The sequence below is a fragment of the Nylanderia fulva genome, unplaced genomic scaffold, assembly GCF_048542155.1.
Source record: "Nylanderia fulva isolate GAGA-0341 unplaced genomic scaffold, ASM4854215v1 Scaffold15, whole genome shotgun sequence".
NCBI classification, from domain to species: domain Eukaryota; kingdom Metazoa; phylum Arthropoda; class Insecta; order Hymenoptera; family Formicidae; genus Nylanderia; species Nylanderia fulva.
This window is the reverse complement of record NW_028189730.1, coordinates 2,169,237-2,191,543: the sequence shown is the minus strand read 5'-3', so window position 1 is coordinate 2,191,543 and position 22,307 is coordinate 2,169,237. Positions and strand designations below refer to the sequence as shown.

The following is a 22,307-nucleotide window of genomic DNA, read 5'->3' as shown; positions in this document are numbered from 1 at the left end:
CAGCACGCTAATTTTCTGTGTTGTTAAAAATTGATTCATCTATACAGCGGTTTGTTAATTTAATCATTAACATGATTTAATTAATAGTAATCATTAACATTATTTAATTGATTTATCATATAGATATATGCAAATTATATATTTGAAAAAAATAATACTAAAAAGTCAGGGAAAAAATTAATTTCTAATCTTGGAAAATCTGGAAAACCGGGCATTGTCAAGGAATTTTATAAATCTAAAATTGTCAGTGAAAAGTTAGGAAATTTTACTATTTATCTGGATCTTTTCACATTATTCTACATTTGTCTCAATAATTTGAAATTTTTTATTTAATAAATATAAACTTTTGCTTGAGAATTTTCTCTTAGAATTTAAAATTTATGTAAATTTTACTATATGTACAGGGTAAAATTAATGGAACATGTTTTCTATCTTATTGTGTAGATATTAATATTTTCTATTGTGGCAAATCAGAGAAACTCTTACAAAATTCCTCCAGTATCACATTGTCTCATGATTTCCAGGGTAAACTCTGAAAGAAAATTCTCTCTGTGGACAGAGAATCGGCTAAGAGAAACAAGGCATCATTACGAGGAGAGATGCATTCCATTCCGAAACCAACTCTTAGCCCTCTTCGAAAAGGGCAGCCAGAGCTTTCGCTCTTCTATGCGATGGTACCGTGCTTGCTTGCTTGGGTCGTGTTTGTGTTGTTGCCACCGTTTTTATCGCAAATTATATCGCGGCCGAATGAACGCCACTAATTACACCACTACTACCTACTCGTATAAATCACGCAACGTTCGTGGCGCATTTGCAGAAACGCGTTTCGGTGTTGGTACATCCGCGCGGCGAGAAACCGGCGGAATACAGGCAGGGAATGCCTCTAGGATCAGAATCGAGGCCGATCCATCGATCATCCTGAATCGCGCTATCCAATTAGAACCGTTAATGAAGCTTGTTGCGCAAACGACGCGGACGCGGCTGGAATTCCCGGGTTAACCATAAATGGATTTGTTACATTGCGTTATACAGAGCGCTGGTGATTCTTTCCTCCCGTATAATCGTACATTATAATCCGTGTGCGCACTCTGATTCAACCCCTCCCGATTTCGAATATCCAGTTTACCCAGTTTCGAAGCCGAATTAATTTACTATCTTTAATTTTTATTTCACTCTAACGACATATATATGTATGTATAGACTAGTATCTGCGGCTATTTCGGATATTAAATGTTCATAAAATAAATTTGGATGGTCGTAGTTTCAAATTAAGGGAAATATATTTCGTTTATCTTGATATTTGATATTTTTCAGTCTCTAACAAATCTCTATTAAAAAAAAAAAAATGTAACTCACATATCGTTCAATTAATTCTTTTAAGCTTAATCCACGATAAACACGATAAACTTGAAAAAATATTTAAAAATATATAACATACGTACAGTGTTCCGCTCTTTATTATTACAATATAGATTAGTGAATAATTAATCATTTGGAAAGGTTCTGGATATAATGCCAGCTCTATACAAGTATGCACACCGTCGCCTTTGCATAAATACTTGAGATATCGCGTGAGAGAACCGCGACGACTCGGTTGCATGCGCCAGACTCGTTACCGGTTTTGTCCTAGCAAATGAATTACCTTCCATCATTTGCTTTATTTTCCAACACCAGAGGTACGACTGTTAACCGAGTTCTCGGAGCTTACATCTTTCAAGCTTCTCTTGGTTCCTTTCAAAAATGTTATTAAGGTGATCCTAAATGGTCCTTGAGAACGTCTGTGATTTCCGTCCTGTTTTATCGACGAAATGTGAGGTTAGATAAACTATAAATCTATGTATTGGCTATACAGATTGTTTTTTACGAAATTAGAACGCTCTTTGTTAATATTAATACTTTAATTTGTACAGGAAAAAGACAGGAAGTATTAACAAAGAGCAAAGCGTTCTAATTTCGGGTAAAAAACAATTCGTATAGCCAATAAATAGATTTATAGCTGAATCTAACCTCTCATTTTGTCGATAAAACAGGAGTGAAACTTAGGTTAGCTTAGAATCACCTTAAAACACTTTAATCACAATTGTTTCCGAATTAATCGACCATATCTTAATATAAATATAACGTAGTTATTTTCTTCAAAGAACTCGAAGAGATCCGATAGAATTGCGCGAAATTGAAATATGTCAAAGAACGACGACGCGAGAAACCATTCAGGAAGATAAGATAAACAGCTGATTCCGAATTTTTGACATGATTAGTCTATGTCTGAGCGTGCGACTCGGAAGTGGATGAAAGGGGTGAAAGAAGGTCGAAAAGGAGGGAAAAAAGTGAAAAATCAAGCCGGTCGCGCGCGACAGGGGTGAATGAAATGGCGAAATTAACGGCTAATACGGATCGATGCGACGTCGCGGCCGTCTTTTAAGGGGGTTCGATAATAAAAACGGAACTCGAGGCGTCACGACGTTACGAAAGGAACGTCCGCACGGAGTGAACGGAAGAGGCGGATCCTGCGAGAACTTCTTGGAACGACTTTTGCCCCGCCTACGTCTCTTTCCCTACCACAATTCCATCGGGTTGGAATCCAGTGGGGGTAGCAGCCCCTCTTCTCGTTCCGTGGTGGAGGACAGTTTCGATTGCCGACCGACCGACGAGCGGTGGCTCGCGTTGCCATAGGAACCGACGAAAAGCGTCACCCAGGATTGTTCGAAACAATTATCCGGCGCTCAATTCCGCTCGTAGTCGCACGCTCCGCATATCTCTCTCTTTCTCTCTTTCTCGGCGACGCAGCAGCTCGCAAATCGTTTACGCGGATCAAAATTCCCCGACGAGAGACCACGACGCGGTGGCTTCGTTGTCGGAGCAAATTGTTTCTAAGACGCCGTCCTCGGGTGGACTCTCTTGCGAGTTAATTAGCGCGTCCACTCCATGTGTCGAATGTAATTATTTTTTATTCCAGCAGTTTATATTTGTTCGAGTCTATGTAGTATCATGGATGTATATGGGCGTATAAATATGCGAATTTAATTGATGCGTCGCTTAAAATTTTACGAAACAATTTACACGAGTGAAAAGGCAGGGAGAATTTATTGATCTACATGTAAAATGGAAACAAATGCAAAAATATATCCAGGAATTTTTTTTTTTTTAAATATCTTTTTTCACGATCTAGACCTGTTCTTGTTCTCGGGAATAAAATCCTTAAACAAAATCAAATTTTTCTTCTCGGGAAAGATAGAATCTGTGTGAGGGAGACGAGATGAGACGCTGTGACTGGAGTATGTCATATTCGCACTTTGATTTTTTTTTTTTTCGTAGATTATCCGTCGCGATACGATATATGTAAGTATATGTATTCCGTTCGAACGAAAAGTAGATTCAGATCGAATGTAAGAGCTCGCGTGGTTAAGGCGCCGCGATTCGGGCAAATGTGTTTCACGCTCCGCTAAGCGACGGCTCGATCGGAGATCAAGAAAGATGTATGGCGGCACGACTGCCTCTTCGGAATATAAAACTACGCATACAGCCGAAATGAAAAATTCCGTACACTCGCCACTCGGAACATTCTTCGTTCTTATTCCGCGGAGAACTAAAAATTATTATGAAACGCCGTCGCGAATTCGATCACGCTTTATTAAGATGAAATTAGATTGCACCATTGCGATTCTGCTCGAATTGATTGCCCTTCTACTTCCGACCTCAGTTTTCAATCTAACATTTTTATTTTGAAATTATTTTATATCTATAATTTTACCGAAAATTTTAAGCAGGAAGCTGTGTATATTTATAAAGGTAGAAAGTAGAAGTCCAAATATAATAAATAAAATTTATCAAAATTGAAGATTCAAGTAGACGCAAAATTTTAATGCCGAATGAAAAAAAAAATTATCCTTCGTGGAATGAGAGAATTTATTAGCTAGCAAGGAGAATCCTCTCGAGACTAATAAAATGATTCTGTATACGTTGATCGAGTCAGGCTGTATCGCATTACAAATTTCCTACACACTTTACTCTCTCGCCCTCTTTGAAATGTATATATTCTCTAAAAGAGGGATGAAAATTTCGCGCCCGACGTGGGTTTTCTACCGGAACTGTACGAGGCAATGCCTCGGTTATTTTCGCGTACATCCAGACATCGTTTCCGCATCACGTCTCTGCTATTCGCTTCGGTTCACCTGGAAATAAATATGTACTCCTTATCGTTTCTGGTTACCGATCAAAGAGCAATGATCCTGGAAGTATCACGGAGGGGTGGATAGCAAAAATGTTTGCCAGGAAGTACGCCCTCGATTAACGATGCGTGAGGAGCGAGAATAAGGGCGAGGCACTTGGAACAATTTTCAAATGGTTTAACCATGATCGAAATTATTAGGAAAAAATTCAGCCGTCATTTTGTGTGGAACAGTCTGTACATATAGAATGTTTCAGGAAATAATTGACACATCATTTTAAACAAAAAAGTTTACGTGTCTATTCATCTGGACAATTGTAAAGATACAAGTAGCAAGCATACGTCATTTTGACGTCGAATGACGTCATCTGACGTTTAATGACGTCAGTTTGCTACTTGGGGTATTTAATCTTAAGGGGATGCTGACCAAATATGTTTTATCGATCGAAAAAGTGAGATTAGATTCGACTATAAATCTATTTATTGGCTACACGGATTGTTTATTACTTGAAATTATTTATTACTTTAAATATAAATTGTTTTCTTCAAAATAATGTGTACAATCATGTCCTAGAATTTTTTTGATATAAAAATGTCATTTTCCAATGAATTTAAGAAACATAAAAATTTATTTTACATTCTCTTTTATGTATATATTTTATTTTTTTACACTGTAAATAATCAAAAAATAATTTTGAAATTGTGTCTGCAAAATTTCGCCGTCTCCAAATCAATAAATGCGCGCAGAGAATTCCGTTCGCTATATTGAGTCCTCTCGGAGGATCGATCGATCGGTCATTTGCCGATGTTAAACACTTTACTCGCGGCTCGTTCGTACACGATAGCGGCGATTAATTATCGGTCAGCCCGGTAATCCGGCCGAGTTTAAATGTCGAGTCGCGCAGCTTCCCGGACGGCGCGTCGTGATTTGTGGCGAACGTTTAGAGGACGAAATTGCGCCGCTCGCGCGACCGAGCGGGATCGACTCCGCGCCGAGGTGATTAGACGTTATTGATGCCGCGAGATCTCGAACGGCGGAGCGTATCCCGCCAATGAGCGAACTAAATCATTCCGGAACGGAAATGTCCTGCAGGATTTCTCACCAATTGCTAAATCAATGGACACTGCGTTTGTTCAGCGAGTGTTCCCTTGTCGCGCAAATCTAAAGGGAAAAACATGGGACACCCGATAAAATAATAATAATAATTAATTAAATAATAATAATAATAGTAATAATGACAAGTAAATAAAAAAAGAATAAATTAAATAATTAAATAAATAATAATATAATAGTAATAATGACAAGTAAATAAAAAATTGAATAAATTAAATAATTGAAGAAATAATAATATAATAGTAATAATGACAAGTAAATAAAAAATTGAATAAATTAAATAATTAAAGAAATAATAATATAATAGTAATAATGACAAGTAAATAAAAAATTAAATAAATTAAATAATTAAATAAATAATAATGTAATAGTAATAATGATAAGTAAATAAAAAATTAAATAAATAATAATAATAGTACTAATGATAAGTAAATAAAAAATTAAATAATAATAATAGTAATAAATATTACATAAAATGGAATAATTATCGCGAAACGTGTGTCGACTTCTCTACTGTTCTTCTGCGTGTAATTTTTTTTATTTGTTCGATTGTTGAAGATAAATAAATCTGTTTTTCCGTATCTTATGTATGTGTTCAGAGAATTTGTCAAATATTCCTGAATTATTAGGTTCTTAGATTCGCTGCTTGTTTGCGCGTTAAGTGGACATTTGTTTCGCTCCGATGTCATTTCCTGGATTTCCGTCGTTATTTTAGCGTTATTTCGTCGCTGTTTCCGGCATATACACTTAAGAGAAAGAGTTACGAGTGTCACGTTACATTAGCGATCCTCATCCTTCTTTACTGCTGCGAATTCATTCAAATGAATAAAAATTATAAGTACTCGCTGAGTAATGTGTAAAGAGCATGAAATATAAAGTAAATTTGCACATTGCTTTAAATAAATTTCATCTTCGATAATTTACAACCGAAGAATATCAGACAAGAGGTAAAAAAGTGTTTGACTGCAGAATATGCTGTTTCGCGAGAAAAATAAATGACTCTTAATGTTTTAAGTGTCAATGTGTTTTTTTTCCTTTTTTTTTTTTTTTTTTACAACGTCAAGATTGAACGCATTTGCATTCGAGAAAGCCGTCATTTATTTCTTTATGAAAAATTCACAAAGAAAAGAAAAAAGAAATAAAAAATATACATATATAAAAATCTCACTTATTTTTTTATAGAAAAAATAAAAATTCTTTATGACTCAAAATAAAATTATAACACTATTAAAATTAAATATAATATCTAGGACTTGACACTTTGAACAAACAAGTAATAAGCAAGAAAAATATGCTGTAAATATCAAATGAAAAAACTAGGAGGAATCTCAACATTCCGTGGGAACGTCGCAGGAAAGCTTCAAAAGAGAAAACATGCCATCCACGAAACTAAAGACATTACGCTCAAATAGGAATGCATTAGCAAGGAAGGGAAGCGTGAAAGAGAGAGAGAGAGAAAGAGACGATTCCAATCGAAATAGAAATAGATCGTCGATCGTTCCGGCAGCCGAAGGGCTCGGAAGACGATCGAGAAGTCGCCGCCCTGATTTCTCGGATCGATCGGAATTAATCGAGCTCTCTCTCTCGAGCACACGGAGGACCCGAGATTTCTGACGATTTAATTCCGAGCCCCGAGAGCTTCCATCGTCGCGCACGACAGCCGTGGAATCTCCCATTCGATTCCGCCCGGGGATCGCTGCCGGGCATGTTCGATCCCCAGTAAGTCGGGGATGCCGCGGCGGCCATTAGTAACCGAATTAATTAGGCGGATCCGGTGGCGGCGCGATGCAGTTACAATTAATCCGCGACGCCGTTCCGCACGTCGTAATTATCGCGGAGACGTCTGCGATATACTCGGACGCTGTCGTAGAAAGACCAGATGGAAATGGATTTTGATATGTAGTGTGAGCACGTATGATTGATCTCTTTTAGATATTACTTTCCGATCGCCCGGGCTCTTCGTAATGTTTCTCACGAAACGGATTTTCAATTTTCGAAGAAAGATTTGTGCATGTAAATTATTGAGAATTTTAATACGTTTTTTTTTTAATACAACGATCTCTCGGTCAAATGGAAAGCTTGGAACAAATTGGTACAGGAAGAACACGTGTTCGAACAGATATAGGGATTTCTTTTCCAATCGCCCTTTTAAGTATAAAATGAACACAATTTTTAATCTTGTAGATCACGCGATTCTCTTATCTAATGACCAGTTTCACGACGAGAATATTAATATCGTGAAACTGATTTTATTTAATAACTGCTTTCCTAAAGATGTAATTGATCGTTGGGTTAATAGAAGGGTTAATTTTTTAAAACACAGAAACATGAATGAATCGAGTAATGAGCGAAATATTGTTGATAAATCTCCTTTTATTTCACTACCTTATGTTAATAGCTTAGGCAATATCGATCGAATTTTTATTTTCACAAGTATGTTTCGCTTCTTTTTATGAAGTAATTTTTTTATTGTATTAATCTCTGTACTGTATTTCTTCTCTATGTATATCTAGATCACTTGATAAGGACTCAAAGAAGAATCGAAACGTTGTGATTTAATAAATAATATTTGCCAGTACGGTCGAGAGAAGAGTCTTACTTTTTCTTTTAATACGTTTTATTACAGGAAATTATTATTTTATGTTTGTATGTATATACATATTATATATAATATATAATATAAGAAATTTATATATAAAAAATGCATATAAAATTATATATAAAAATATAAAAGAATAACAGAGTGTCTAGTGGCCAGGAAAATCTGGAAAACCGAGCATTTTATAAATCTGGAATTGTCAGGGAAAAGCCAGGAAATTTTACTATTTATCTGGATTTTTTCACATTATTCTACATTTGTCTCAAAATTTGAAATTTTTTATTAAATAAATATCTCCAGGATTTCATGATTTAACATTTAATTGATTTATCATGTAGATACAAATTATATATTTGGAAAAAATAATATTAACAAGTCAAGGTAAAAATGAATTTCTAGTCTTGAAAAATCTGAAAAAGTCAGAGAATTTCTTTCATTGAGTCTGCTGGACACCCTGTATACATATAATATATTATATATGATATAATAAATTTATATATAAAAAATGCATATAAAATTATATATAAAAATATAAAATAATAAATAAAATAAATCAATATATAAAATAATAAGTAAAATAAAAAATGTAATATATAATAAATATAAATAAATAAAAAAGATAACATTTCTTGAGCTTCTATTACGTTCGTAAAATGCATTATACTTTTGTAGCTATGATTTTCCTTTTCTCCGAATTTAATAATCTAGTTAAGCTTACTTTCTCAGACTTTGGAGACAAGTTGCTCTCCGTTGATGCTATTGATCCGGTCCGTGATTGCCCGTGCCTTGCAACTTTTGTATTGCGTGCTGACCGGCACAGCCCTACGATTTTTAGCATCTCCTCGAGACTCCTTTCGGCTTTGCCGCGTGTTTCCTCGGACGCGTCACGGTATCCTCGCACGGACACGATGCTAATCGATTCTTCACAGCATCCGCGAGACGCCGAAATGAGCCGGTCCCGCTCTTCGTGTTAAGGACGCGAGGAACGAACAAAACCGTCGAGATAGAAAGAGATTGCTTCAATCACGAAGGATAAGAGGTGGCGCGTATATCAAAAGAAAATTCGTGAAGGGGATATCGAGATAAAGTTATCGTAAGATGGGATTGCACTAAGACAGATAATTTTATCCGACAAGGAGTCTAAAAGGAGATTTTCGAGCGTCAAAATTAATCATGTAACAATGTAAATAAAACCTCGTTAATGTATCGAAATTATAATATAATATAATATATAATATAATATATAATATATAATATATAATGTATAATATATAATATATATAATATATAATATAATATAATATATAAAATATAATATATATAATATATAATATATAATATATAATATATATAATATAATATATATATCTCTTATACTATATCCCATATACTATCTCATACTCTATCATCTATCATCTACCTCTAATCATCCATCATCTATTATCTATCTATATCTATATCTCTATCTATCATCCTTATCATCCATATCATCATAATCATAATCTATATATTATGTATAACATATAATATAAGTATACTATATTTTATATAAAAATATTTAAATAAATTCTGAAATCAATGTTCGTTGAATTAATTTAATTTAATACGTTTTATTGTTGTGCGTCACAAATTTCATAACAATTTATTTATACCCTCGAAAGAATCGAATAATATAAGTTCTCGATAAATCTAGCTAGATCATCGATAAAACACTGAAAGAATCTCAAATGGCATTGCATAAGCGAAGGAGGTAAAATATTAGCCGTGTTTAGAATTTTATCTTCATTATTCCCATCGTACACCCTTATTCCAATAAAATTGTTGAGCCATTTCCGGAGGTTCCTACCCCTTTCCTCATCCCTCCGATCGCGCGCACACCCTTCTTTACGAGATTATTGTCGAAGATCGACACGCAGATCGTCGAAATGAAAACGAATGGCGGAAACGGGAAGGCTAATGCGAGGCCGGCGAAATTAAAATAACGACTTGATTTACGGGCGAACTTTCCCACGGTCTTCGAACGCGAACTTGCAACTTTTTCCTCATCGTCGTCGTCGTCGTGAGGACGACAAGGCGGTTTCCTTCTCTCTCTCTCTCTCTTCCACCCTTCCGCGGCCGACGTTCTTTATTCAAAGTTGTAATAACGTTTGGCAGATGTTTCTGATATAGTGGCGCTTTATTCCGCGAACTTTTATCGAGTCAATTTAAGTTGCGGCGAAAGAGGGGCCACTGTGTTTGTGCAAGAGGGCCAAAAGCCGCCCCCTACCTTTTCTCTTTTTGTCGAGATCTCGTCTTTTTTCTTCCCTCTCTCTCTCTCACTCTTTTCCCGCGCATATTCATTCCGTCAGGAATCTTGCGAGACGAAATTGAGATAAAGTGAGAGAGCGGGACTGCGCGTGAGAACGCGAGAAACGAAAAATAGATAAGTTACTTAAATAGATAAACTTGCTTTCGTTTAAAGTACACGGGAAATTGTAAGTTATTCTCTCTTGTTGGATACTTCTTTCGGTCAAAAGCTTATCGTCTTCTTTGCCCGGGTTCTTTGCAGGCGTATTATGCGAAGAAAGAAAGGGAGTATCATCGGGCGATGTAACTTTATTTCCGATCACGCGCGCAAATCCAATCCAGGCATGATTTTCCATTTGAAATCGAGCGTATATCAAAAGTCAAGCTGCTTCATCCATATCAATAGATGCGTCGCCTTTGAATTACAAGGGAACGCGTTGCCGCAGAAAAATTCTTACCGTGTCGAATAAGTGTGTATTATTGAGTTATACGATGTCCTAAGCACATACGTTCAACAACCCTCCGTTTCTTTACGCAGCTCTAGAATTTTTATATATCTTTGCAAGACATCTCATAATTTTTCTGATATTCCATTCTTTAGGACTTTGCATTCTAAAAAAAAATATTTACTCAATATTCTATTATAAATATTGATAGATATTAAAATTCGAGGTTTAGTTACAGAGAAATATATATTATTACTGATCAATATTGTTATATATTAATCCATATCAATCAATATTGTTTATACATATATTTTTCAATATCAATCAATATTGTATATATAATTATGAATCAATATTGATAGAAAAAAGCGGAGCATTTGAGACAGTTTCACGAAGGGAACATTGAACTCAAAGAATCATTTATCGTTAAGAAATAACGCAGTTTCTTTAATTAATATTTACCACAATAAAAAATATTAATATGTATTATACATAGTAAATTTTACTATGTACAGGGTAAAATTAATCGAACATATTTTCTCTATCTTATTGTGTAGATAATAATATTTTCTGTTGTGACAAATATTAATCAGAGCAACTCTTATAAAATTCTTCCGATATCACATTGTCTCATGATTTTCAGGGTAAATTCTGAAAGAAAATTCTCTCTGTGAGGGCATTCTCAGGGAATTTTATAAATCTGAAATTGTGAGAGGAAAAAAGTCAGGAAATTTTACTATTTATCTGAATTTTTTTACATTATTCTACACTTGTGTCTCAATAATTTGAAATTTTTTATTAAATAAATATAAACTTTTCCTTGACTCCCAGCATGCTAATTTTCTGTATTGTTAAAAATCGACTCATCTATACAGCGGTTTGTTAATTTAATCATTAACATGATTTAATGAATAGTAATCATTAACATTAATTGATTTATTATATAGATATATGCAAATTATATATTTGAAAAAAATAATACTAAAAAGTCAGGGAAAAAATTAATTTCTAATCTTGGAAAATCTGGAAAACCGGGCATACACAGGGAATTTTATAAATCTGGAATTGTCAGTGAAAAGTCAGGAAATTTTACTATTTATCTGGATCTTTTCACATTATTCTACATTTGTCTCAATAATTTGAAATTTTTTATTTAATAAATATAAACTTTTCCTTGAATCTCAGCACGTTAATCTTCTGTGTTAAAAATCGATTCATCTAAAGCGTGACAAAAATATCTCAAGGATTTCATGATCTAACATTTAATAGATTTATCATATAGATATATGCAAATTATATATTTGGAAAAAATAATACTAAAAAGTGAGAGAAAAAATTAATTTCTGGTCTTGGAAAATCTGAAAAAGTCAGGGAATTCTTTTCATTGAGTCTGCTGATGCACCCTGGTATTTATCTCTCTTCATTTCTCTGTCGCGACTTTAATTTTGAACTCTTCCCGTACAGAATACTCTGTTACTTTAGCACATGGCTGATACACGCGGCTTGACATCTTTAAACGCGAATATATTTTTGTTTGCCGACTTTATTCGTATCATTTAGCGGCTGAGTGTAATTCGGTGTTGATTTTATCGCGCACTCGAGTGACATATGCTCGTCCGTCGCGGCCGTTTACGCAACGCTTGAAAAGCCACCGATAAAAAAATCATATCTCACCCTTTATCGTGGCTGATGAGTTCTGTCAAGAGTTCCGTAACGTTTTTATCTCGATTACATTATCGCAATTTATTTAAAAAATGGTAACGAAGAGGAGAGAGACTGCATCAATTACTGCAAAGTAATTTTTGGATACGAGAGATTTTTTTATAATTTCGAAAAGAGATTTATTATAACGCTATCGAAATAACAAAATTTGATAAAAAATAAAAAAGAAATTAAAATATAATGGAAAAAGGGATTATTATTACAAGAGATGAAAAAGTACTACGTTAGGTTAAATATAACGATATATTATATATTATTAAGACTCAAAATAAAAAGAGTTTAATGAAATAAATTTTTGGAATAATATTAAAAAAAAACACGATTTATTGTACTAGAGTGTACTCTGTAGACTCTTCACTGGAATGATATTGTGAAAGGAACTTACCTTCGAACGTTATACGATGCCTCAGCAGATCAATATCCAGCTTGTATCTTCCACTGGTAAAAAGATTTTATCTCTGAGCACAAGCTTAAATTTCATTCTATTTCGTCTGTTGAAAATCTTTATTCCCAGTTCTCTTTATTATTTACAAAAGATAATTATTTTCCTAATCTACGTTCTATATTAATATTATTTACTGCAATTAATATTTCAAATTGAAAAGATAACAAATAGCACATTAAACAATCTATTAAAGTCTTCAATTATCTTATCTATTATTAGAAACTTGCATGCACACGACTATGAATTTATTTGCTGCTGACTGCATTTTGCCTTCAGGTGACACTACGTCATATATGAATGAATACGCGCATATGAATGATTTTTGAATAAAGAGTAAACTCATCTTTATTATTCTTCGATTGGAACATGGTTATTCGAGATAGAAATCATTCTCGCTACATCATTCATTGTCTAATTAAACTTCTGCAAATTAAAATTTCCATAATTTTGTAAATTTTGACAATTGAAATAAAATCAGCCGCACATTTGTTCAATGTTGCTCGAGATAACCGGTATCTTAAACCGTTGCATAAATCGCAAAGAAAGCGGATTTAATTTTTGTTTTTTTTTTTTTTTTCGCCAAAGATCGTTGAAACGCATCGCTGATCACGGTCGATTAAAGAATTCCTTCGGATCGCTGAAGGCTACCGGGTATCCTTGCACTCGTGAAATCGAAGGAACGGTGAATGGGTATACCTATAACGCATTGCTCGCATACCTTCGATATTACGGTGCATGCGGTCGCATTACTGAACGTCCAACACAGAAGCTCTTTCGAGGGATTGGTCGGCGATCGTTAATTAGATCCCGGCTAATTGGTCGATCGAGCTTTAATTATTGCTTCCAAGAGAAAATCGAAGAGTTTTATAAAAACAGAATTTAATTAGATTAGACGTGGTCATATTTATTTCTTTTTGTACCTTAACAACAGTTAGAGTCACCTCCTCTATATAGCCGGGAGATTTAAAAGATTCGCAAATTATTCCTATTTTAAATTTAGAAATTTATATTTTATGTTTTTCTATGTTTAAAATTATTATTATATATTATTATTATTATTTGTCATATATTCATCTTTTTTTATTTACATTTTGACAATTCTTTTACTTGTATTTTGACAGAAAAATTTTAACGGTAATTAAAATGTGATATAATGTCGATATGTGAAGAATGTCATATTTTGTGACGTGGTAAAATTAGTAAATTGCATGTCCTATTATCCATTTCTCCCATTCTCATCACGTCTACGAGACGAGGTGAACTTGGCTTTAGTTTAGTTCGCCTCATGATTAAGAATGTCTATCCGTAAAAAAATAACGGCGTCGTTACTCGTTCGTTACATTTGCCAGGCAAGTCAACTAAATCGAAGATAAGTGCCTCTCGCATGCATAGAGACAGGAAACTGGATCTAAAATAAAATAAAGTACAAACAATTTTTAAAATATTGTAAAAAGATATCTAATTAAAGACGAATAATAATATCTAGCTTTTGACGATTTATTTTTATTTATTCCACAATCAATGTTGTGCTTAGATCATTTTAAAATTATCTAGAAAAAGATGAGATACAAATATGCAAATTCATCTTAAATAAGATGAAGATGATTTTGTTTTAAATATATCTAGATAAAAATATATGCAATTAAATTTTTATTTATAAATTTTTATCGCTAATTATTTAAGTTCTACTATTTAAGTATTTTTAATGCTACACGATTCTAAACCAAATTATCTAAAAAATATTATTCTGGGTAATTTATTAAAGATAATATTTTTTTCATCTAAGAGGCAGATATAGATGATACATATTTTTATTATCTATATAAAGCTCAGAGATGACACCAAAGTGTCATCTAGATGATCATCTACATAATTTTATTTAGAAAACACTGTCCACAATTGATGTAGTAATTTTAATAGAACACTATAATTTTGTTTAGGACCGAATTTCTGAATCATCTAACCTTCTCATCATCGAATCCGCCTCTTTGCTTCGCTCGTCAGGAATTCCGTCAATTTCGATGACGCGTGGTCAAGACCCGGTTTGCCACGAAAGTGACGCTGTAGGCCTTTAGAAAGGGGAGCCCCATATCAGGCTTCGGGGACAACGGCCGCCGATTAGATGACCTCTTTGAGGGATTCCGGCGGCCGGCTAGAGCGCGAAGCCTGTCTGCATCGTCGTCGTCGTCGTATTTGGAAAAATATACAGGGAGAAGAAGGAAAGGGAAAAAGAAAGAACGTGCACCTGCAAGCACCTGCAACGTGGCGCACGCAAGGTAACGTGACCCAAACGGAGTGTATTTTTTTTTAAAGGAATCTTCATACACTGGAGTGCCACGATATCTTCAGTCCGTTTGTCTGTCCCACTCCTTTCTTCTCCCCTATGTTTGTCCGCACATAAATTAACATGTATATATTACACGAGTTCCCATACCACTCGTATATTTACAAATTTACACACACCGTGAAAAAGATGTAAAAGATCTCGCGTAAAAAAATTAACTGAAAAAAATCTATAAACCTTTACAGTAAATCAGACACACTATCTTGGTACCATTTATGTATAATGTTCAATTAATCTCGGATAGAGAATTGCGCGGGATTCCAAGATGCTAGATACACCGCTGTTCCGCCGGCGATTTAGAGGTCGTTTCAAAGAATGGGGCTCGTGCCGGTATCAGTGCAAAGTATATAGTTTGATCTCGGGTCTCAGGTAGATTTGGGGACCACCTGTACCTGCAGGAGACCGCGTGCGTAACGGTACACACCACGGTGTACGGTGGCGCCTCGTGGTGGCGGCAGAAGTTAGTCTCGTCTTAGGCGAGGTCGAGCGACCGCATACCACGATCTGGAATCGCGTCGTGGAAGCAGTTGTTGCTCGATCGTCCGCGACGTTCGAGTAATCGAATAATTGCGACGAGACGGGCGCGTCACCGGTCGCGCGCAATTATTTCGGAGCAGTTTTGCGGAAAATAGTGTGCGCCAAAGTGTGATATCCGTCATCGTCTCTCGTGGATCCCGAGTTCTCATCCCCTTGTCGCCGGAGGATCTCGTGGATCTCTCACGTCGCTTCACTGGAGATTCCGCTTCTCTCTTTCTCTGTCAACGGAAAATCGCCGATCGACGTCTACGACGTCAGGAGGTGAGTCTCGATCGATTTGAGAAAAAAATATCATCTTGCGGCGTCGCGATCGATGGCCCCCGAATAAGAGATAATCGGAGATCTTGCGCCGGAGACATCGATGCCTGCTCAGGCGAGACTGTCTCCCGAATCGTGCAATCGCGATATATCGTTATGCAAAACAAACTAGTAATAAATCAATCATCTTACTAATATAAAGAAACTAATTTTTTTAATCATCATTTTCTTGTAATTTTTAGTTGAAAGAATAAAATATGATCTATAAGTGTAAAAACGATTATATGTTTATGTGTGAGATTATAAGAAGAATTAAAATTACGTCGTTTTCTTCTGTCATATGTGAATTAAGCTTGGATGAGACGATGAGCTCATTGATTAATATATAATACGAGAGTCAGTTTGCAATATTTGTTGAATTTAAAAGGGAAATTATAAAAATGTTTAATTGCTAGGAAAAAATTGTCGTTTAATAATTTTTGAATTAAAAGAAATCTAGAATTTGAGTGCATTCGATTCAAGGTGTACGAAAATATATAGTAGTTTTAGTTTTCGATCTGTTATACCTGTTTCCAAGGAACGCAGGAAGGTTAAATTAACACTTAACTAGGCATTTCTTATACCTCGGAACCTTACCAAACCAGTTGAAAATCAAGAATTTTAGCTTCTAGATTAACTTTGTAGTTTGTAGCTCGTATATTCCATTGTCGATCGTAAAATAAAGAGTTAGTTGCATTGAAAGATAGAAAAATTATAACGAGAAATTAAGACAAGATGTAAACTAATTTTTCTCGTAAATTAAAATCTTACACGTAGCTTTATATATAATGATGCGAAGGGACTCTCGTTTAATTAAGAGTCCGAAGTATCGCGAAGAATTGTCTACCCTTTGCAAATGTCGGAATAAAGTTCATGCGCGTTCCTTGCGATTGACTTTAAAATGGCGTGCGCGACATTCCGACGCCGATGTGCACGATTAGGCGAAAGTATTCAAGGACAATGCATCTACCCGCGACTGAGGCTAACGTTCTCGCTAATGATATCCATTTATACGCGGAAAATTGAAAAAGAATCTGAACATCTGCTTAATTATCTCGGTCTTTTATTTTACAACGAAGACGAAGTGGAATTTAAACAAGTTACATTGTGAAGAGAGACTTGTACGAGCGACTTCGTAATACTTTTGCTTTAGATAGTAATTCCCACGCACAGTAGTAAGCTAATAAATGGTTAGGAACTCGTGGAAACGTACAGTACACTTTGGAAGATTTTGTAATGTATTTGTGAATACATGTGTTGATCCAAATAATCTATTCCTTTGAATTTAGAGAAGAGTCTCATGGACCTTGTCAGGCTCGACGCTGAAATTAACATGACACAACGTGCGAAATTGGAAGAGAATTAAGAGAAAAGACTAAATGTGAAAATTTTATTAATATAATCAAGAGAGAGTGCAGGCACTCTGCTATATTTATTAATATTTCGATTAAAATTTTAAACGTCATGTTCTGCTTGACATGCGGCAACAGTACCGAGACTGAGACTATAGACTGAAAACTTTTACGCGTTTAATCCTGTTTAATTATTTATTAGAAATGCCAGCGTTGGACTTTCGTACTTTTAATTTTTTTTTATGAAAGGAACGCGACAGACGGAAACGAGAGACGCTGCTGAAGAAACACGATCTCGCACGCGAGATTGAGCGATTTGCCATTCGTCGTAGACGAAAGTCGGATTGTGCGAATGATATCGAACGCGAATAATAAGAACTTGGAGAGAAAGTGCTTTTCAAAAGCTGCTTTCTTATCGACGAGACTGCTCGGAACACTTGAATTTCGCGCAAGAGTGATGTCCCATTTGAAAAACCGCTACTTTCAATCGGACTCGTGCTTAGTGACTTTGAAACAAGCTCGTACAAGCGACAGCATAATACAATTAATCTCGCGACTTGTTGTTGTTTCGATAATCCCGCGAGAATGAAAGAAAGAGAGAAAGAGGGACGTGATTATGAATTACATAAGATTCTTGTATCACCGCAGTTGCGAACTGCTGCTGCTTTCTCTGTCTGACCTGGATAACTTGCATCGCAAAGTTCTTATTCTCTCATCTCACTACGAGAAAAATATGTGTTTATTATTTTTGTACAATTTTCTGATTGAAGCTTAAAGGGATGCTGCCGTAGTTCTGTTTTACCGACTTTAAATTAGGTTCATTTTTTATTGAACATACAGATTGAAAAATCCTCCACAATGAAAGTAGTGATAATAATGAATGGGGAACGCTGTCCGACAACTAATTTTTGCGGTTTTATGCCTCGACATCGATTCCGCCCGCAAATATACATATATAATTAATTTAAGTACGAATCTTTTAATACAGGCTTTTAATCTCATTTTTATTATTTCTGAATTATTCTTTCATGTCATCTCTATTGGGAGCGCCATATTTTGTGCACAAATAAACTGCAGAACTTTTGTATTAAATAAGTATTGTTATGAGCTGATGCAAGAGGCCGATAAAAAAACTAATTTTTTCAACTTTTTTATTAATTTTTTATACGAAATTATAACGCTCCCCGTTTATTATTATTAGTACTTTAATTGTAGAAAAGAATTTTTCAATCTGTATAGCCAATAAAAAGAAAAGCCCTGGAACTCAAAGTCGGTAAAACAGTTATGGTCAGCATCCCCTTAAAATAGTAGCGAATAAATGTCATCTAAATTTTCTCTTTCCATTGCAAAGTCTAACTTAAATTTCTACATTCTCTGGCTTGATTCTCTTGATACAAACGTTTAAAAGACTCCTCGTGCAAGATTCGTGCTTGGGTACTAAATACATTCGGTCTGACAGAAGGCGAGGATGACGCACGACGCGAATATCGTGGCGCAAAACCGGTCAGCCAGTTTTCCGTCGAGTGTCGAGTCGCCGAAAGAGAGGCGATGATGGAAGACATCGGTGTACGGCGGACAATGTACAGTCGGCGATGTTGATGCCACGTTTTGCCATTGTCTTCCCGTCTATTTCCCGCTCCATCGAGTCCGCAAACCTACGCGTTTCTCTCTCTCTCTCTCTTTCATTTGCGAATCGTGTGTCGCGGTTCTAGGGTGACTAAATGAATTAGCATAAAATTGCGAAATGCATTCCGCGGTGAGCGCGCAGAGAAGGACGCATGGCTGTGTCGCTACTTTTACTGGAGGCTTTACCCGCGAGATTTATCCGCGCTCGATGCACGTGAGCGTATATGTATGTTCACTCACACATTGAAAAATGCAGGGCCGGCTGGAACGATAGAGGCTGCTGCTCCAGCTATTTGAACTCGGTACCTTACATGGGCGTCCGCAGGATTTTGTCCAGAAGGCGGCATAACTACACTGTAAAAAAATTTTGTAAAATTACATTAAAAATATGTAAAATTACATAAATAATAAATGTAAAATTACATGATAAATAATGAAAAGGTAATCATTTCTATTATTTATCGTGTAATTTTACACTTATTATTTATGTAATTTTACATATTTTTGTGTAATATATTACATATTTTTTTACAGTGTATTTATTTTATTTTTGGTTCTTTTTTTATTTTTTTATATATTAAATATCCAAATAAATTCCAGAGTTTATTCAAAAGGAGAGCAAAAGATCAAATCCTCCCATGGACGCTTATGGTACTTTATTTTCAACATAGACTAATTTTTCACTTTTTATATTGAATTATAATATTTGATTTATAATTATTTATTTGTAATAATAATAACTCTAATCGTAATAATTTTCTAGATCTATATTAGAAACTTAATTTATTTAAAAAAGTTGATATTCTGATGCTGTTTCGAACCTTTTATAGGAAATGATAATCTCGCATATATATTTTGATTCTTAAGATAAATTTAATTTTAAATGTAAATTATAAAAAATTCTAATAAAACAAACATAACAATATCAATTGTTCAATTGTATAACGATATATATAAATAGCATATAATTTTATATAAAGATATTATAATGATATATAATTGCATAAAACGCGAAGGATATACATCGACCATTAAGAGATGCCTAATATGAATAAAAAAAACAAAATCTCCAAAGAAGGTGATACTTAATACGGCTTCGTCTGCTTATGATTGTTCAGTCTACAATTTTAATTTTTTCTTACGTGTGAAAAAAAAACCACGTTCGTTTTTGCGCAGAGAGTAACGTCGCATGTACAACGAAAGGTACAAATGATGCCTATGGATATCTAGTACGCGTCACAGAAATATAGATACGTGCATGGTTGTCTGTATCTCAATCTCACGAAGCTAAATACCCATTGCGACACTTCCCACATTTCCGAACGTGTAATTATGATCGGTATCAAGCTGCGCTCGCGCGTCGAACTAATGTTTCTCCGAAATGCATAAGATAGACTGGTAATAGAGTTGCCTGAATTTGATAATTATCTGAATTTTAATTTGGTGAACACGTTTAAATTTTGCAATGATAAAAAAACAAAAAAAATCCTTGTCAGAGTTTCAATATACGAGGGAAAGATAATATATGCATATACGTGGCTCTTAACGAGTAAAGAGCTCAGAGCTTAAACATCGATATTCTTGGTACTATGCCGGAAGTTGCGGGACAAATTGGACGCGGAGCGATGCTTCCGTTACATGCAATCGACGTAATAACGTTCTCCCGGCACGCGCGCAACATTGAAACCTGATAGACGTTGATTGATAGCTGGTACTCGAACAATAATTATGTGTTCGCTGAAAGCTTCGATAGATGATATATATATATATATTTTTTTTTAAATAATTGTGTTCGAATCAAACTAAAATTACTTACAAATTATTTCGTTTCAGCACAGATCGGTTGCGCAAAATGACGGATACTCTCGTACGAGGATCGATTTAATACAAGTTGCAAGATGTATGCCGAGTGGCAAAAGGTGAGTGGACGTTTCATAAACAGTGTTTGCTGTTATCTAAACAAAATTATATAGATGAAACTTTTTGGCGTCATCTTATCTTTATATATACATAATAAAAATATGTATCTATATCTGCATCTTAGATGAAAAAATGTAAATTATCTAGAATAATTTTCAGATAATTTTGAGTTAGAATCATAACACATAAAAATACTTAAATAGTAAAACTTAAACAGGAAGCGACGCTATAAATAAAAATATAAATACATATATTTTTATTATCTAGATGAATCGCCATATAATTTTATCTTTTATCTAGATATATTTAAAACAAAATCATCTTCATCTAATCTAAGATGAATTTACATATTTTTATCTCATCATCTTTATCTAGCTAATTTTAAAATGATCTAAGCACAACACTGTTCATAAATTATAATCCCGATCGTTAGAAATCAGGATTCACCCTGGACTTTCTTCCCACGTGGTTGCAATATGTCAAATTATGACGCGTGGGTATTAAGAAACGTGAATGGTGTAGTAGGTTTTCCTCAAACCTGTCGAGGTTGTTTATTACACTAAGCGTTTTCCACTTTCCGCGGGACGATCATTTTTGAATTATCATGGCATTGCACAATATTTACGTGGTCGCGACTGCGGTGGGATCGTTGCGTGGTCGGAGTCAATGATCTGCGCGCACGCAATTGCATCGCAGCAGCCACTTTCAAACGCCTCGTCCGAGACGCGACGTTCCTTTCGACGCTTTCCTTCAGCGATCGATCCTTCGCGCGCCGATCGTAATTGATTTTGCACGATTGTACCAAAAAATACAGGGAAGTCGTCCAGTTTTTTACAGAGTAGTTGAACAATATGAAAATCTATTTATAGAAGTGATACATTTTTTTAGTAAAAATATGTATGTGTATTAAATAAATAAGTGCGCGTGTCTCCAAAATCTTTTAATAAAGTTGAATAATTTGCATTTTTGAAATCTTCTTTAATAAATATTGAGGCAGCAATAATTTGCAATTACAAGCGATTGAAAATTTTTAGAAATTACACTTAGTACACGGATATAAGAAAATTATAATTTTTATGAAATTTTTCAAAGGTGAGATTTATAAAAAAAATGTATTCATTAATGTAATTAAATATAATAATTATATATAATACTTTGTTTTTAATTAAAGAATTAGCATGCTCGATTGAAATATTTCAATAACGGTGCGAAATTGTCTCGCTTGAACGCTTTTGGAATATAGACAGATTGCAAGCGCTCTAGCGCAAGAGGTAGCGGTTTCTCACTTTTACTTTGCTCTCCGTGCATCCAGTCGCGGATAATGAACGGCGGAATAATTAAGGAAGCATTCCGAGGAAGAGCAAGCTTAAGGGTACCAACGAAATTGAAATGAATATTAAAACAACTGACGTTATATCGAGAATGAAAATATGAAATTATCACGAATTCAA

The 22,307-nt window shown here is 34.8% G+C and overlaps 1 protein-coding gene across 5 annotated transcripts in view; it reads left to right on the top strand.

Annotated features, from left to right (window-relative positions):
• Positions 1-22,307, top strand: part of LOC114939062 (Myosin 10A) — a 103,750-nt gene that overhangs the window by 44,030 nt on the left and 37,413 nt on the right. For 2 of the 5 annotated variants that reach the window (XM_029313291.2, XM_029313287.2), the window contains exons 1-2: positions 15,632-15,922; positions 20,770-20,855. In XM_029313291.2, coding sequence (XP_029169124.2) covers positions 20,835-20,855 — 21 coding nt within the window. In that variant the 5' untranslated portion in view covers positions 15,632-15,922; positions 20,770-20,834. Of the gene's footprint in view, positions 1-14,720; positions 15,057-15,631; positions 15,923-20,769; positions 20,856-22,307 lie in introns of those variants that run through there. The other 3 variants (XM_029313288.2, XM_029313290.2, XM_029313289.2) reach the window with 3 other exon arrangements.